At 43.4% G+C, this 18,925-nt stretch overlaps 1 protein-coding gene across 6 annotated transcripts in view; it reads right to left on the bottom strand.

Annotated features, from left to right (window-relative positions):
* The window catches only part of Sv2b (synaptic vesicle glycoprotein 2B), a 196,900-nt gene that overhangs the window by 50,578 nt on the left and 127,397 nt on the right, over window positions 1–18,925 (bottom strand). For all 6 annotated transcript variants that reach the window (XM_087901409.1, XM_087901408.1, XM_087901405.1 and 3 more), the window contains one exon: window positions 16,702–17,523. In XM_087901409.1, coding sequence (XP_087757535.1) covers window positions 16,702–17,152 — 451 coding nt within the window. In that variant the 5' untranslated portion in view covers window positions 17,153–17,523. The remainder of the gene's footprint in view (window positions 1–16,701; window positions 17,524–18,925) is intronic.

The raw sequence follows: 18,925 nt of genomic DNA, 5'->3' as shown, positions 1-18,925 counted from the left end.
TTTTATTCACCATGGTATGACATGACCAGCACCCTGGAGATGCATATATAACATAATTCATACTCACCATGGGAAAACAAGAACAGTACCCCCAAAATGTATAAAAGATAAGAAAAAAAATATCCACCACAGTTTCTGTCTAACATAGACAGTTGTTAGCATGTTGAGCTTTTGTGTCTGTAAGTATAGTGCTATGTGCTGTAGCGACAGGGTCAAAGTCACATTAGCATTGGAAGCCCAGAGTCTCTTTTTATCCACTTTACAAATAATATAAGGAAGGACATCTTGGTGCACAGGTCCTTATCTGCAATGCTAGTTGCTTGCTAGGATAGGTCTTAAGAAATATAGCATGGGGTTACAGGGATCAATAAGCTTCTGGTTTTCAGCACGGAAAGCCAGATTGCTTTCCAGATATCAGGCATGTACCAAAACCCCCTCACTAGCTAGATGATTTTCTTCCCACACACAGGATACATCCCCTAAGCAGGAACCACAATGTGATAAAAAGATATATGATTATATTGTATTATGTGGGGAAAAAAAGAGGGCCTTTCATGGACGATCATATTATTTAGCAATTAACCCAGGATGAAAAGCCATCCCTAGCTTTTGTTTCTTGCCTAAATACATAGAAATTAAATGCACTAATTATATTGGGATAATTTTCCTAGGAGGATTCTGAGCTCCCTTTCCCTGCAACCAAATATTTGTTTTACTCTGTGTACACACTTCATAGAGAGAAAAATTCAGCACCCCCTGGGCTCAGTGATAGAGTACCTACATAGCATAGGTCAGATTGAATTTGATTCTCAGCAGTATAGTCCCACATAAAAGAATCAACCTCTGTCAGCTAAATTATCTCCATTCCACCCACCCTACATACATAGCAGGTAATTCCTGACAGTGCTCCCCTCTCTCTCTCTCTCTCTCTCTCTCTCTCTCTCTCTCTCTCTCTCTCTCTCTCTCTCTCTCTCTCTCCTTTCTCCTCTCTCTCCCTCTCTCTCTTCAGTGTTGTGAGGAGGAGGCCACTTGTTTGTTTCCCAGCCACCCAGACTCCCGAAATAATCACACAGAAACTACTTTTTAAATCACTGCTTGGCCCATTAGTTCTACCTTCTTATTTGCTAACTCTTACATCTTAGTTTAACTCATCTCCATTAATCTGTGCATCACCACGAGGTCATGGCCTACCAGAAAAGTTTCAGCATGTCTGTCTCCAGTAGCAGTTCTATGGCTTCTCCATTAATCTATGTATTGCCACATGTCTGTGGATTACTGGGTAAATTTCTGGCATCTGTCTCCTGTGGAGCTACATGGCTTCTCCCTAGCTCCTCCTTCTTCCTCCCAGCATTCAGTTTAGTTTTCCCCACCTAACTAAATTCTGCCCTATCAACAGGCCAAGGCAGTTGGCAATGACACATATCTGCTCCTGGTAGCACCATTTACTTCAAGAGGAAGATGAACATCAAAGAGGTTCCCTATGGAGTTGGTTGGCCATTTGGGCAAGAAGCTGCTCTTGCCTGGACTGCTTGATGGTATGTGGTGTGAACTGAATATTCAAGACCCACAGAGAAATGACTGCTGAGCTTGCCTAAAGGTGAGATGATCCTTCAGGGTTCCTGCTTCATGAAAGAGTCTGCTAAACAGTCTCTTTAGGACACAGAAAAAAAAGTGACTGACAAACTGCCAATATAGGTTGAACTGTTTTTGAAATTTCCTGCTTCATGGAAAAGTCTACTGAATACTATGTACCTGTAGGCTAAATATGGATGCCCCAAAGGTACAGAAGAACTTTGGGTGACTGTCCAGGCAGCAAGATTTCTCTGTCAATTTTAGAGTTTTGGAAGTTGCTTACAATGCACTTCCTGTTACTTAGTCTTTTATGAAGTTGAAGAATTCTGGAGTCATATGAAGTTGAAGAATATGTAGTTATAGTTTTTCTTAATTATCATGAAAGATATAAAGTAGATATAAATATTGTAAGTGTAATTCTTGCTTGATAACTGTTTTGTTATGTGCAATTTTACTATGCTAAAGTTAAAACCTTTTTTATTTAAACAGAAAAAGGGAGGTGATGTGGTATTCCCCTCTGTATGCTGTGATTGCCATTAAGGAATAAAGAAATTGCTTTGGACCTACAGCAGGGCAGAACTTAGCAAAGTGGAAAAAACTAAACTGAATGCTGGGAGGAAGAAAGCAGAGTCAGGGAGCATCCATGTAGCCCTGCTGGAGGCAGATATTAGAACATTGCGGGTAGGCCATGAGCTTCATGCTAAAATATAAAATAATGAAAATGGGTTAAATTAAGATGTAAAAGCTAGCCAATAAGAAGTTAGAGCTAATAGGCCAAGCAGTAATTTAGTTAATATGGTTTCTGTGTGATTACTTCAGGACTGAGCAGCTGGGAACCAACAAGCGGTCTCATTGCAACACTGCAGGGTTTCTTTGTGTTTCTTTTCTGTTCTGTAGACCATGCTGGCCTCAAACTCACAGGGATCCACCTGTCTCTGCCTCCCAAGTGCTGGGATTAAAGGTGTGTGCTACCACCATCCAGTTGAAATGTACTTTCTTAAAGGAGGATATTTTCTTGGTCTAGAGTCTGTGATTTGTAGATTTATGTGATGATCAGTGTGTGTGGGGGGGTCTCACTCTAATACACACAACAATATCCTTGAGACGTCTTACACTGGTTTCAAGTCATGGAAGAGCATGAAGGCTTCTCTGTTTACACTCAATGAAATCAGAAGTACTGTGTGAGTTGGACAAGTGCTTTATTTATATATTATCTGGATCCTTGGAAACTTCTAGATGAGGTAGTACTTTGCAGATGTTAGTAAAGGGGTTTAGCTTTCTACTTTATCTAGTGGAAACTCATATGGAATTACTATGCTAGGCTTATGCCCTTCCATGAGACCATTAAGCACAGGAAAATGAGCCTTTCTTAGTCGCCTAGAAGGTGGGATTTCCCTAAGTATCACATGTGTTATTTAAAAACAGAGGAGACAAGGGAAGAGCAATGAGATAGTGACTCTGATGTCCCCACTGTGCACCAGATTCTTTACTAGGTGATACATGTGCAACATTTTCACTTGACCATCCCCACTGTGAGGGGAGGGGATAACACAAAAAAAGCTGAGGTTTAAGAATTTTTCTCCCTAACCAAAATTACCAAAAAATGTAAATAATTTTTCAGGATATGGTGGAAGAATCCAAGTATACAGTTGGGATCCATCAATGCCCCACATTATGGAACAGCCTGGAAGAAGACAAGACTATTGAAGCAGATGAGGGCTGGGGAGGGGCACTTGTCACCTGAGAAGGAAGCCTCCTCATTTACCACCAACTCCTCAATTCCAGCCAAGCCACAGCTCCATGAAAGAGCAGAGCTGAGCCTCATGGAAGTTTTGAGACTCTAAGTATGGTCAACAATTCCAAAGGTTTGCAGGCAGACTGGAGAATCTGAGGGTAAGAGGCTGCTTGCTTCCACACCATGGTGTTAGAACAGACCTTTAAAGTCTGTTTATGGGAAACTAATGAGTCTCTAAAGCAACCTGGAGAAGTCATCATCCTAGAGGATGGGTAGCAAACCTCCAACCTCAGGAAAACACTCTGCTGAGACTCCAGATCCCTAGCTATGTCTCTGGTTATCAGAAGCACATTGTCAGGCATGGTAGGAACAACAGTAACATAAATGGTGCAGAACCCCTATGAGGCTTCTAATCAGCGTTTACCCTAGCCTTGACTTAGGGGAGCATCTTTAGTTTTCTCTTGCATTGAAAATAAGAGGCACTGGTGAATAGTCCCTGGAAATGGTATAGGAAAATTGTCACTTCCTTGTTTGAACACCGCACTAGAAGTACCTTAGAAAGGCAAGGTTTCTCTTTTGGTACTGTATGTGCAGAATAATTGTAGGGAAGGCAGATAAGAGGCGGTGACACCAGAGCCATAGATGTGTGGCACCTCTGGGGGCTCTTCTGGGCACTGTGGGTGGACATCTCAGATATGATCATCACCCACTGAGACCCAGGAATGTCCCAGCCTTTTGTCTTAAGGTTGTGTTGTGGTCCTTGTCAAGAGGGCTGAAGTCTGTGTCTGCTGAGACCGAGAAACAGTCCAACAGTTGTCACAACAGGGCCAGTCATGGAGTAAAGGTGAGAGATGACAAAGATCTAGAGAAGGATCCAAAGTCTGCACGGCAATTTGCTCAGCCACATGTAGGGATTCCATGACAAGGAAGTGGAGATGAATAAGGCAAAATTCCTCTGCTTGGTTCTACTTAGGTATTTAGGAATATATGTAACAATAATTATATATATATATATATATATATACACGTGTGTGTGTGTGTGTGTGTGTGTGTGTGTGTAACAAAAAAGAAAACTTAAATTTGAAAGAGAGCAATGAGGTGTACATGAGAGGGTTTGGAGATAGGAAAGAGAAGGAAGAAGGGATGCAACTATATTGTAATCCCAAAATAAAAAGAATAAATAAAAACGTAAAGCACATAAATAACAATTCTCAATATGGTTCTAGACAAGGAAAGTCTATAGGCTGGTATAAATAAATAAAATCTTTAACCGTATTTAATTTAAAAAAACCCTCTGCTTTCTGAAAGTTCATAATCCAATAGGTTTTGGAAAAGTTAAGATCAAAGTCAAGAGAAGGAATATAGCCAGATCGCTGGCAGGCAGGTGTCTGGAAGGAGGGTGGGGATCTGAGTGTGGCTGACTTAGTGTTTGAATGTGGAATGGAAGGAAGAAGGGGTCAGGGGTGATAAGTGCCACACCACAGATCAGAAGGTGATGGTACTAGAAACTGGCAGAAATCCAACTCCCGCCTGTGTCACATCTGTCCTCCAGGGTCTAGACACCTTTTTCATCCAGTGACCAAACCAGACCTCTCCTCTTCAGGAATCAGCATCGCCTATGTTCAGGCAAAGTTGTTCCACGCCAAGAAAAGCCAGATATTTGTCTCTGGGGACACTTAAGTATGTGCCTATGAGTTTTGTCCAACATAGGGGAATCTATGATGTGCCATAAAAGTCTAAGTTTCATGAAAGACTCTAGTGTTGTTTACTGGCAGTTCTCGGTGGCATAATGGCTTAGTCTGAGGCTTGATCACACAGAACTTGTTAGACAACTGACTCAACCTGGATTCCCTTCGGGCATTTTCTGCCTGGATTGCTTCCAAAGTCAAAATTTCTTGCACATATCTGAGTAGCTCAAACTGGAGACAGGACCATGGCTAGATGCCCCTTGGGTCCAAGGCTTGATGGCCCTTGGGTCCATGGCTAGATACCCCTTGGGTCCATGGCTAGGTACCCCTTGGGTTCATGGCTAGGTGCCCCTTGGATCCATGGCTAGATACCCCTTGGATCCATGGCTAGATGTCTCTTAGGTCTCCAGTATTTGCTTACCCTTTCTTTTTCTTCATCTACTTTATTCTTTGACTTTAAATAGAAATCTTCCATGAACATGCTTACAGGAGTCACATGAATCCTTTTAAATATCTAAACTAAAATAAAACAATAAATAAAATAAAATAAAAAATCAACTAAACATCATGACCTTGAGGTTTCAAAACCAGATGTTTACAAAACAAGATAAGTAGCACACATGGCAAAGCTGGCAAAGCATTGGTAAGGAGTGGGTGGCAGGAGCTTTGGTGAAAAACCAAAGCATATGAAGACAGAGGCTAGAGAGATGGCTCAGAGGCTAAGAGTGCCTTCTGATCTTGCACAGGACATGAATGCAGTTCCTAAGCCCATATCAGATGCCTGTAACTCTAGCTTCAGGGAATCTTACACCTTCTTGTTTCCTCTGGAACTTGCACACACACGTACACACATGTGTGCCCTCTCTTCCTCTCTCTCTCTCTCTCTCTCTCTCTCTCTCTCTCTCTCTCTCTCTTTCTCTCTCTCTCTTTCTCTCTCTCACACACACACACATACACACACACATACACACACACATACACACATTCACAAACACAAAGCAATATTTTTAAAGAATATGAAAATAGATAATAGATAGATAGATAGATAGATGACAGACAAATACATACATAGATTATAGATAGACACATATATAGATTAAATAGATATATACATAGATTAGATAGATAGATAGATAGATAGATAGATAGATAGATAGATAGAAAGAAAGATAGATAGATAGATAGATAATTTCATCTAAAGGGAGTAGACACCACCTAACCTCAAACAACTGCTGAATTATGTATGACCGATCTTATTACAGTTTCAAAGAGAGACAGAAATTTGAATTGCTAAATAAAACTCTGCTTTTTAAATACTCTTCTAGCAAAACAGTTATTTTTATCTATTGCTTGAGAACCCATGTGTCTTGTTTGATTTGTGTTTAATAGTATGTTAATAAAGTGAATACTCACATTGTTAAAAATAAAATATAACTATGGTCCAATCTCTTGTTTTCGCTCCTCTGCCAAATACACTTAACGTGCTCTTTACATTGAGTGGCCCCGAGATGTCGATGTCCTTTGTGTTTCCCTGCCTCAGTGTCTCCTCTAGTACTTGGACACACCGTCATTCCTGTCTGCAGGAATTTACATGGTTGGTCCCTCTCACGCTCCAAGCCTAGTTCTGAGAGGCTTGTCCACCCTAGCCTTTCCTTCCAACAAGCTAGATCACGACAATCAGTAAGGACACTGTTGTTACATATGCTAAGTGAGTGATGCTGACAACATGGGCAGAGAGGGAAGCAGCAGAGGTAGGATAAAGTGGCTTGGTTCCAAAGGTGCATAGAGTAACATCACTTGAAGGGCAACATTAAAGTAGAGTTGAATGAGTTCTCCAGAGGCGTGGGTGACCATAGAGAGCACGTGTATCTGAGCACTAGAATATCCCAGTATTCAAAGGTCAGAAAGATAAGAACCTAGCGCTGGAGACTGAGAAGGCACAGCCAGTGAGCAGCAACAGGAAATGGGAGACAGGGAAAGATGAGAAGTCTAATGAGTGCTGAGGGCAGCAGTAATGCAGACAGTTGCTGTGACCAGGCCAGGGTGTTGAGCACTAGGATCTAACCGCTGGGTGAACACATAGGAGCCATTAGTGGTCTAGGCAAGAGCAAGCTTCTGAAGCGGGTTGGGACTGAACCTGCTCGAATGAGTTCAAGGGAGAATGGGCAAAGAGGGTTGGATTCTGCGTTTTCTTAGAACAGAGACTTGAAAAGATGCATGTGGGTAAACACAGGTGAAACCACAGCACACTGGGTGCTGATATGGGGGAAAGACCATTAAAAGAAAAACCTGTTGATGTCATAGAAGATAAGAATTTCTAAAGTGATATTCTGGGGGAAGATGGGAGGTGATGAGAACCAATATGCAAATGACCAGGTTCTCTCCCCAGAGTGACAGAAGAAAGGTGGCAGCACAGAGGTGAGGAGGCAGGTAGTCAGGGAGAGAGGAGCCTTGGACGATCTCTTCCGGTTGCTCCTGTTATTCTTAGGAAAGAGGAACTGAGTTCATAAGTCAGCGTGTAGGCAAGGGAGTGAGGTCCTGGGAAGAGAAGGAGACAACCACCATCAGTGGAAGAGGAAATAGACCTAGGAAATGAAAAGCAATCACTGGTGGCACAGAGAGCCTGTGAAGGTCCTTGATCCTGAGTTTAGTAGGGTCAGCACACAACTGTGCATGTTTTTCACCAGCCACATTCAGCGACGGGATGCAAAAAGAGATTGATGATGAAGCCAATACAACCAGCACTGCAGAATCTAAGAAAGAAAGAGAGGTAAGGAAACCCACGCTGTATGCAGTGATTCTGATTAGTGTCCAACAAATCTAAGTTCAATGAGGAATATTATAAGTGCAAGTGTAGAGTAAGAGACACTTTCATCAAATGTCTGTTGGAGAGGACTCGGAGGAACAGAGGGGCCAAGGCAGTGGAAAGTAAGTATTGAAACCATGAAGAATTATGGTATTGAAATGTGACATTGAGCCTGGAGCCAAACTCCTAAAGGACCAAAACATTAAGACCCATAGGTCATGGGATTTCTGCTATAAGAATGTGTAGGAAGTGGTAGACCCTGATGACAAAATATTAAAATCCAGCATCTTTTAGTCAGAAGAGAGGGAAAGTGGTTTGGGGAGGTTAATGAGAGGCAAAAGTGCTGGAGGCAGGGTGTGGAAGAGAAGACAGGGCACACTGAGTACTGCAGCTAAGCAACACTGAGGGGGGAGCAAGTTTGGTTACAGACAGAAGCAGTAAATGACTTTCCGAGAAAATTCAAAGGGACACAGGGGTACAGCATTGCCTGTGGGCGAGAGTGTAGGTGATAAGGGATAGCCTGGGAGACATGGGACTCCTAGCATGACTGATACATACAGGACACAAAGCATAACAAATTTAATCTTGGTTTTGGTAGCGGGACTGGTAGCATTGTGGAAAAAGAATTCCTGGGAGGCCTACCAAGATTTTGCTAAGTTCTTGAGGGCCTGTCTAGCAGACATGAGATCCTGGGCTCAATTTTCAACACTGCACCAACCAGGCATGCGTAGTGCAAGCCTGTAGTACCAGTACTGGCTAGAAATAGGAGGGTGATAAGTCAAAGGTCATCCTCTCCACAGAGCAAGTCTGAGGCCAGCCTGGGCAACCTAAGACCCTGTCTTAAAATCAAAGTGCGTACATTGAATTCCAGAATTTTCTTCTTTCCTGACAGAAATGAAAGCTGAAAGGTAATGGTCTTTGATTGTTATATTTCGTCATGAAAGAATTTTCCCCTTGTGGCAAAAGGCTTATATGTCTTAATAATTGGAGGAAAGTTGGTAACTGTTGACTCCTTATTGTATAAAACAAATATATAAAAAACATAGGCATAAACTCATATTTGGTGGACCCTTACAAGGCAGGTGTTTTGTTGAATGTTTCTATGCATTATCTCTTTTAAGTTTTAGTTTTCATTTCACGAGTGGTTTGCCTGCATGATACACATACACCAAATGCATGTCTAGTGCTTGTGGAGTCCAGAGGGTGTTAGATTCCCTGTAATTGGAGTTACAGATGGTTGTGAGCTACTATGTGGATACTGGGAACCAAATCTAGGTTCTCGGCAGGAACAATAATTGCTCTTAACCACTGAGCCATCTCTCCAGCCTCCCTATGTATTTATTATCTTGTTGGTCCTCATAAATGTTTTATAAAGTGCTGATGATATGCTTATTTTATAGATTAAGAAACCAAGGGTTGGGATGCTGGTGACTAGTCTCAGATGGTAGAGATAGCGCTATAGCCAAGCCTTGACATCAAGCTAACCTTGGGAAAAAAGTGGTACATGTGGCAAACCCTGTCCATTGCGTTTCCACCAACATTGTTTTCTCTTCTTTCTTGTTGGAAGAACTTTGGTTTGGTTTTGTTTTTTCAGGGATTGAAAAGGTATTTGAAAAATTTCTTCCACACCCAACCCTCAGGGATGGCCCATAGCTTTTAAGATGGTCATCTTCATCCAGTTTTTTTCTTTAACCAGTGATAAACCAAGGGAAGGGAAACAGTTAAGACATCTTGCAGAGGCCACAGAGTACTATGTCCTGACAGACTAAAAGGGAACATGGAGGGAGATGTTGTCCACTGCCCCTCTCCCTTCTCCACTTAGAAAATGGCCCTGAGGAGTGTGTAGAGATCTTAGAACTGGGTGTCAACCTTGTGACCTTAAGTAAATGGCAAAGACACTCATGGAGATGTGAACCTCACAGCCCTGACAACAGCAAGGCACTGGATCAATGATTGGAGACACATACTGGGAGAATTCTGGAGCAGTAAATAAGGAATGCCTTTATGACTCAAAGCCGCTGTTGAAAGCAGCCAAATATATCCTGTGCACATATTGTCTCCTATAAAAAGAAATCATGCAGATAAAAAAATCACCTGATTGGCTTATATAGTTATCTTTTAGGCACAAAGGCAAGAGGGCTTGATGTAGAGAAAGGGCTCTGTGCCAGTGATCTAGCTAGGTTTTTGTCAGTTTGACACAAGTTAGAGTCATTTGGGAAGAGGACCTCTTAATTGAGAAAATGCCCCCCTGGGATTGGATTATAGAAAATCTGTAGACATGTTCCTGATTAATGATTGATGTAAGAGGGCCTAGCCCACTGTGGGCAGTGCCACCCCTACACAAGTGGTCCTGCGGTATATAAGAAAACAGGCTGAGAAAATCAAGGGGAGCAAGTCAGTAAGCAGTGATCCTTCCTGGCCTCTGCTTAAGTCTCTGACTTCAGGTTTCTGCCTTGAGTTCCTGGCCTGACTTCTCTCAGTAATAGAGTGTAACCAGAGAGTCATAAGATAAAATAAACCCTTCCCTCTCCAGTCTGCTTTGGATCACAGATTTTAATCACAGCAATAGAAGCCCTAACTAAGATAACAAGGAGGCCCAGGCTCTAGTTTCAGGACTCCTGACCTTGACCAAGTTGCTTCCTCTATGGGGATCTGTTTCCTTCATAGAAATGAAGAAAATGTTAGCAATTATCCATCTTCTTCACAGCTGATATTATGTGGCCTTCAACACTGTAACTTGGGCCTCATGGTTGACTTATAATCAGCTAACACATCCTCTTTCAACGATAATAAATAGTTTCCTTCCTCAGAGGCAAGGAGAGGTGAGGCAGAGAGGCCAGAGCACGGAGGTGATTTCTCTGGACTATTTTCTGCACACCCCCAACAGAGATTAATGTGTGCCTCTGAGTCAGCAGAAATCTCCTGCAGTGGAGCACAAACTGCTACTCTGTGCTTCTGAGCAGCCTGATCAGCCCACCCAGAGAAGAGTGTGCCCATCCAGTCTGTTCAGTGAACCTCAGCGGGGATCGTCAAAGGCCATGGCATTTGTGAAGCCAGATATCTTCTCCCCTTTCCTCCCCCACCCTGTTAATATCTATGACATTTACCCTTCCTTCTCTAGGAACTAAATCAATCCCCAGCAGAATAAAAATCAGAGCATCTGGGCTTGTTCAGCTTAAGATTTATAAGATGGGTTTTAGACCCACCAGCCTATAGGGGGCCATTTTAGCTGTGTCGTTGTAAACTCCACACAGGACCCAAGTGCTCCACCTAATGTGGTTGCTGGAGGGGAGTTTGGGGGATGCACTTGTGCCTCTGCTGCTGTGGTACCTCATAGTGACAGACATTACTTAGGGGGCATCCCTCTCAGCCTGGTGCATGATGGCACGGATGCTTCCCAACTCTCCAGAGCGAGGCCTGCCCTGTGTAGACAGTCTATGCCTTAAGGAATTACTACAGACTATAGACTCCTGCAGTTCCCTGGCCTTCGTGATACAGCTGGCTGAGACTCCTGTCACCTGCAGAAATGGGTTGTCGCTGATTCCAGCACTCGGCTGGAAGCCCCACACCTTCACTGGTAACTTACTACATGGTGCGTTTTCATAAAAGGTTAAGATTATGTACGTGATGGCTCCTGCAAAGTCCTCTTCCGTGGACGGTAGAGCAAGGGAAAGGAGAAGCAAGAGCTGAAGTTAGATATCGCCAGTTTCAAATGCTAGTTTTGGCTCCAGCTAGTTTAGACAAGTTGTTTTAACCTCTTAAAGTCTGTGAGTTCTCCTCTGTGAAATGGTGAAGACAATATTTACCTTGCGTGCTGCAGTGACGATTAGAGATGACATATTTCAGATACTAGTACAGAATTGATGAAAGGAGCAAGCTTATCAAATTATAGCTCTCGGTCGTGGTGGTGTAATGATTATAATTTGCTTTTAAATTAGAAGAAAGCGAGCAGAGATTGTACTGGCTCTGGGAAATCACCAGCTCTTTAGCCTCCATTCCTTTGGCATCCCGGGAAGAAATCTGTGCAGGATAAAAAGCCGACCTTCCAACCTCATTAGCAGGAAGTAACCCACACAAGGATGAATAGCAATGAAGGGAGCACAGGGCCAGGAAACTTCATTAGGAAGTGGAATCCAGCATTCATCACTTAAGGTCTCCAAGCAAAACCTCCCTCATCTGGGGAACTGGGGGTTCATACTGTGCTCATCACACTGTATCACATAAAAATACCATGAGAAAGACCAGCAAAACAGTTGAAAATCTGTAAGCACTGAGTAGATTCCAAAGCATATCCATACTATCATTCTAGCCAGGGCAGCAGATAGATAAACTACCAAAGAAAACACAAGGGAAGCCACGTAGAAATCATCTGCCACCTTGCATGGCACAGCGAGCAAAGACCCTGGCATCTCTGAAGCCCGCATGTCTATAAAGGCACCACCTGCATCCTTGGTATCTAGAAAGACCAGAAAAGGATGTCAGATTTTCTGGAACTGGAGATGCAAGTGATTGTGAGCTACCACCTAGATGCTGGGACCTGAACCTGGGTTCCCTGCACAGCAGATATTCTTACCCACTGAGCCAACACTCCAGCTCAAACGAGCATAGACAGGAGAGTCCCAGGGCAAGTTGGCTAGCTAGACTAGCCAGAATCATTGAGCTCCAAGGTTTAGCAAGAGGTCCTGCTTCAATAGGTAAAGTGGACAGAGATAAAGGGAAACATCTCACATCAACTCTGAGTCGCAAAAACATGCGCACACACATGCATGTACAATCTATACACCATATGTGCGTGATGTGGGATTTCCCTCTGTATGTTGTGACTACCATTAATGAATAAAGAAACTGCTCTGGACCTATAGTAGGGCAGAACTTAGGCAGGCAGGGAAAACTAAGCTGAATGCTGGAAGAAGGAAGGCAGAGAGAGAAGCCATGGAGCCACCGGAGACAGACGCTGGGAATTTTACCCAGTAAGCCACAGCCTGTGGCAATACACAGATTAATAGAAATGGATTAAATTAATATGTAAGAGTTAGCCAATAAGAAGCTAGAGCTAATGGGTCAAGCAGTGATTTAAATAATAGAGTTTCTATGTGATTATTTTGGGTCTGAGTTAGCCAAGAAACTGGGAAGAACAAGCGGCCCTCCTCCAACATGTGCGGGTGCACACGCGCGCTCACACACACACAGAAAAAATAAAAGAAATAGATAATTAAAAGAACAAAGGACATGCTTAATTAACAAGCAGATACATTTTCCTTGTCTTAAAGGTGACCACCACTGGGTAGAAGCACGCCTGAGACTTCAATGCTGGCTGTATGTTCTTGAACCTATTTTCTACCCTGTGAGGCAGATGTTCATGAGGGGCTTGCCAGAACCCAATGCTCAAGAGAGACAACTAAGATGCCAAGAGAGCATCTTTAATTTTTCTGATTTGATTCATTTCTTCCCAGTAAGAAAATTTAAAAAAAAAAGAAGATCTATGAGTTAGACTTTGGTTGTTCTCTATGTTGCATTCTTGGGCCGCTAACTGAGAGTCAAACTAGAGGCTTCACTTGAGAGAGTTCTTTTCAAGACAGAAAGGAAATGGTAGCGGAGAGAAAGAGCTCTGGGTCAGTGCTAGAACACAAGAGCCTTTTGCCCACTGAGGTTGACCTTAAGGGTCCATGAGGCATCATTTTGGCTGAAGTATATATTCAAAGTCATCAGTGCGAATCTGGCCCTGAGTGTGGGTAGCTCATCATCACTACACCAAGTAATCAGGTTAATAATAATAATAACTTCAGTCAAAAGCAATAAAGATATCTTGAGCACCTGTGAGTCTCAGACAGCAAGTCAACCAAGTTAACCACATTAAATGTAGTACGGTTGAATTCAGTCCATCTACACAGAAATCCTACGGAACAGGCATTACCATCAAACACACTTTACAGGGGAGGGAGCCAGGCATGAGCAACTCAGCCAGCTGAGTAACCAGCCTGAGGTCTCCCCACTAAGAGTCAGCAGAGTGGTACTTTAAACCAGGCAACCTGGTCCTGGTCTCCAGGCTGCTCCATTGTGTCAGTGCAGTCTGAATCCATGCTAGTGCTGGCAGGATGGTGGCATGGCACCAAGAAGGGGAGCTCGGCTGTTTCGAAAGCATCCGTTCTGTCGCGTTGTCTGCACCATCTCAGTCCTCACAACAAACGTGCCATCATCCTTACCTCGTCCTTGGGAAAACTAGCTGCGAGAGTTGGGACTGGCCCGGGGTCACTGACGGATAATGATATAGCTAGCTGCCAAACTCTCGCGGCCAAACTCCAGTGCTTAAGTTATTATCCACTGTCGCATGGTCCCACATGGAGAGAAGCCTGCTCCAGGGCAGGGCTTCTTATCCGCAACCCATGCATAAGGAAAAGGCAGGATGACACCAAAGAGTGAGCATAGGCTTCAAAGTCAAACAATCTTGCCATCGTGCCCTGCTTGGCACTTAGATGAGGCTCTCTGAATCTATTTCTACATGTGACCAATCTCCAAGGTGACTCTGAGACTCTCAGTCATCCACCACTCTCAGTCAGTCTAAGTGGATTCACTTAGACTCACATTTTCTTGACCACACAGGCACTCTCCTGTGGGAATCTCTGCTCAGGGTCTATGTGCCATTCTCAGTTTGAGTCGTAGCATCTTCTTGGTAAACATGGAGCAAACTTACACCAGAGTGGGCTCTTCAGATCATAACCACATCCCTCAGCTCCTGCCCAGCATTTGCCCTGCAAGAGGCTGGAGCTGCCACAATGCTGCAGTTCTGCTAATGAGTCTGCTGGGCACAGTGGTGCCAGAGATACTGATGGGCGTAAAACCTTAATTGGCATTGCCAGAATAAACAGGGACTTAGGTTTCGGTTGAGAACAGCACAAAACGAGCTGATGACTTAAAAATGCTTAAGTCAGTTAGGGAAGGGTTGGTTTCAGTTGGGAATTTTGTTCTTTTGTTTGCCCTTTTAAAAACCAACTATTCGGGGCTAGAGAGATGCTTCAGTGGTTAAGAGCACTGGCTGCTCCTCCAGAGGACCTGGGTTCAATTCCCAGCACCCACATGGCAGCTCACAACTGTCCGTAACTCCAGTTCCAGGATATCTGACACCCTCACACAGATATGCACGCAGCCCAAACACCATAAATATAAAATACAAATAAATAAATTGTTACAAATCTACTGTTCAACATTTGAGGTTGGGTGGTGTCTATGTACATGTGTGGACAAATGTACGTGTGCTCACCACCACGAAAATTCTACTGTGTTCTAAAAGCTGAAGGACTTCCCAGCTTCTCAAAGCATTTTTTCACTTTGAGATATACTGACTGTATACACTCAAGCTCCTTTGATTTTCCAGGTCATGTTTAATGGAGCTCTAATCATTTTAAGTGGCATTATAGCTAAGCATAAATGTATAAGACAAGTTTTAATGGCCCAGAGATAATTCTTTTGGTTTGGCTAGTTTTGTCGTCTTGGTTGATGTCATTTTGTTTCTCAGTGACAGTTTTTCTTATTTCTCCGTATACGCACTTTCTCACTCTTTTCAGATTTGCTCTCATGCTCCCCGTCCCTGCTTCCACCTCCTGAGCACAGCCACACCCATTTGTTTACATGTCATCTCCAGATGATTTTGATTACAGCCATGGATTTGGACAGTTGTGGCAGAGGCCGTCTGGGCTCCGAATATGTGTACTATCTCGGAAACATTTGCTAACTCTTTCTCGAAGGTCAAGGTCTAGAAACACACAGGAACATTCTGGTGCTTACCCCTGACGTTCCTAAGTCATTTCTGTGTTCATGAAGATCTTCTTATCTTATGATATATATTAAGAAACAAGAGCTATTTTCTCTCCAGGACTGTATCACCAGTCCTAGCATACAATATAGATCAAAAATATGTACTTATTTGTTGAATTGATGAGTTTGGTGGCTGGACAGGGTTTGAACTCCTGAGGGCCATAAATATTTTTCGTCTTGAATGAGAAACTGACTCACAGTAAATTCTCAATAGCTGGATGCTTCCTTGGCTCTATATGCTCACTAAATTTAGAGAGTAGATTTATTTTCCGGGTATTTGGGGACTGAGATGAGCCATTAGCTATATTATGATGAATCTCTTCTATTCCACACCATGTGTGTCCATCCTCTCTAACTACACAGAATCCTCGGTGCCTCAAGCTCTGGGATGGCTGGGGCTTGGCTCTCACAGTGATGCTCTGTTAACTGACTCACAAGCTGCTCCTTTACCCTTCAGAATCCATCTGGGCCTCGCCCCATGGTTCTCAGCTGCCCACGGAGATGCTGTGGGTATGTTCAAGGCTCTCAGTTATCCAAAGCACATGGGCACTCAGCCACTAACTCTTAGTACAAGAGAAACTGGAAGCAGAGGCCATTGGATTCTGGGAAGACACATGAAGAAGGGAGGATGAAAGGAAAGGATGCTTTTCCCCTTCCAAAATGTATTGTTACTTGGATATGGAACATGGTTTACTGGGAGAATAGTCTGTCATTTATGGGGATCAAAGAAAGAGCTAAGTATCCAACGGATTTGAATAGGAAAGCAAGCTCTAATACTAGCTATGTAAGTCTATTGACTAATCAATTGACTGATTTATTTCTATAAGACAATAATGTCTTAATGGTAAATGACTATAAAATTATAATTTCACAGGACACCATGGCATATTTAAAGTGTCTAACGGTGACAGACTTTCTTTCTCTCTCTTTCTTTATATATAAATATATATGTGTGCTGTATGTATGTATATATATGTGTGTGTATGTATATATACATATATAAGAAGATACATACATATGTATACTTTCTCCTTTACTTTCACATATTTGACGTCACAGGAAAATGACCTTTGGAAGTTTCTACTTACCAAGCATTCCTTTCTTGGCGCTGGACAGACACATGTCTTTCTCCGCACTGGGCAGAGCAAAGCTCACCACGAACACTTCCACTCCATCAGCCATCAGGGCCAAACCCAAGACAAAAAAGAGGGTCCACTGGAAACGCCCATGGCCACACTCATCAATGATGGTCTCATACTGGTGGGCCAGCTGCTCCTCATCTTCCATCCTCTCGGCCATCAGGTCTGCCTGGCCCCGAAGGCCATCTGCCCTGGAGGACGCCATCTTAGTCTGTTTGGACTTGACATCATCTGGATGAGGGATGCCCTGGTACTCTCCCTCATAGATCTCGTCCTCCTCATCATGGCCTTCCGTCACATCACTCTGGGCATCTTCTTCCGGGTTTGACTCATTGCCCCGGTAGTAGCCATCGCTGGGGGCATAGCCCTCATAGTTGTCCCGATACCTGTAGTCATCCATTCCTTGGTTCTGGAATTGCCTGATGGCTTCTCAAGCTAAATCTTTTGCTCTGTGGTAAATGCTTGGGCGACTTCAATAACCATCCTCTACAATATGCTTGCAATGGAGAGTACGTCCGTGTGAGGTCTTCGATGAGCGTTGCACCTCTCTTGTTTGTTTCTCAAATCATTCACAGTGGCCTTTTGTACTCTGTGTGTATTAATTGTCTTCGGAAAGTTTCAAACCCTGCCCTGTTCTTCCCCTGTGACCCAGAGGTTATGCTGGGAGGCGCTGATTAAAAACAGGTCCAGCTGCTCTCTTTGACAAGGTGGGGGCAGCACTTGGCAGTCCACTGACTGTGGTTAATTTGTCCTTCTACTGAAGGTGATACCCTGGAAATAGAGACAGGAAAGGGGATAGTTACAGAAGGCTGAGATTCTGACAGATCTCTGAAATAAGTGAATGTGTTTACTAATATCCATATTTTGTACATTAGGTAAAGTAGATCTTAGACATTTGAATTCACATAAGCTAAATGAGGATTCGATCAGTGAGGCAGGTGAAGGGAAACCCTGGGCAGAGAGCCCTTTGAGCTCTGAAGAATCAGGTGAAGGTCAAACGTCAGATCTTACACAGGAACACAATAGGAAGTAGTTAAGGGGTTTCCAGCCCAAGACAATTTTGTGTTATGGGTTTCCTTCGAACTTGTCAAGCTTTTGGCATCAATGGAAGTATTCTACAGGTCAATTTCCACTGAGAAGATGAATGCTTTTCCAACTTCATTATCAAATAACCAGAAATGCAACGCACGGAATATCTAAAAATGCAGAGCCCAGAAATACCCTAGAGATCTTTCTCGAAGGCTCATCTTGCTTTGGAGATCAGTACTGTGGCTCAACGACCACTCTGACCTTGTACTTGGCTCAATGTTAAGAACACAGAGTCTGAGACCCAGAGCCATGTTTCCGGGATTTCTGTGAAACATGACTCCAATGCACCCCAGGCATGAACATACGCACCTCTCTTTCCAAGCACCAGTGCTCTCCTGTGTAAATCAAGGGCAACAGTACTTAATGCATAAGAATATATTTCAAATACCCAGCCCGAGTGTCAATATCATCTCAGGCAATGTTATTTTCCTAGTTCCAGCTCTGAAAAGCCAGGAACCAGTATTGTCTAGGGCCAAGGCGGTGTCTTATAACCCATTTCTGATCATTGCATCCCTCTGTTGAGTCCAACATTCAAGATTCTTCGTCTCCCAAAATTTGAACCACCACTGAATGATGCTTACAATCTTCCTAAATGTGGCCTGAAATGAGCTACATCCTGAGCCCTATAGGAGGTAGGGAAGAGTAAGGAAGGAAAAGGGGGAGAAGGGGAGGGAAAGAGAAAAGAGTGGTGGGGGGGAGCAGGAACATTTTATCTAGTAGATAAAGCAAGTGTGGCTCAGAGAAAGTTAGTAACAGAAGCGAGGCCCCCAAAGCTAGGATTCTCCGCAAGGACCACAGGTCTTTGGAGGCTGTGTCCTAAATACTGTCCTGGGTGAATGACTCATTAGATCACATGGGAACTTTAAAAATGCAGTCTCCAGAACTCACAGAAGGGCCTATTGAAAATGAGAAATCTGAATTTTTGTACAGCTCCCAAGTAGGCCTGAGGTTCCACCTGAGTGAGCAGACCCTCAGAGTACAGGCTCGACCCCTCTGTCAGCCACTGTCCACACCAGCTGTGCCCAGGAGCCAGATTTTCTGAGAAAGATATTCAGATTTCTTCCCAGAGGAGCTGACGGAAAGC

This window comes from Myodes glareolus, chromosome 24 (assembly GCF_982192425.1).
Source record: "Myodes glareolus chromosome 24, mMyoGla1.1, whole genome shotgun sequence".
In the NCBI taxonomy this organism is placed as follows: domain Eukaryota; kingdom Metazoa; phylum Chordata; class Mammalia; order Rodentia; family Cricetidae; genus Myodes; species Myodes glareolus.
Note: the sequence above shows the minus strand (reverse complement) of the source record. Positions and strands in the feature narration are given on the sequence as shown.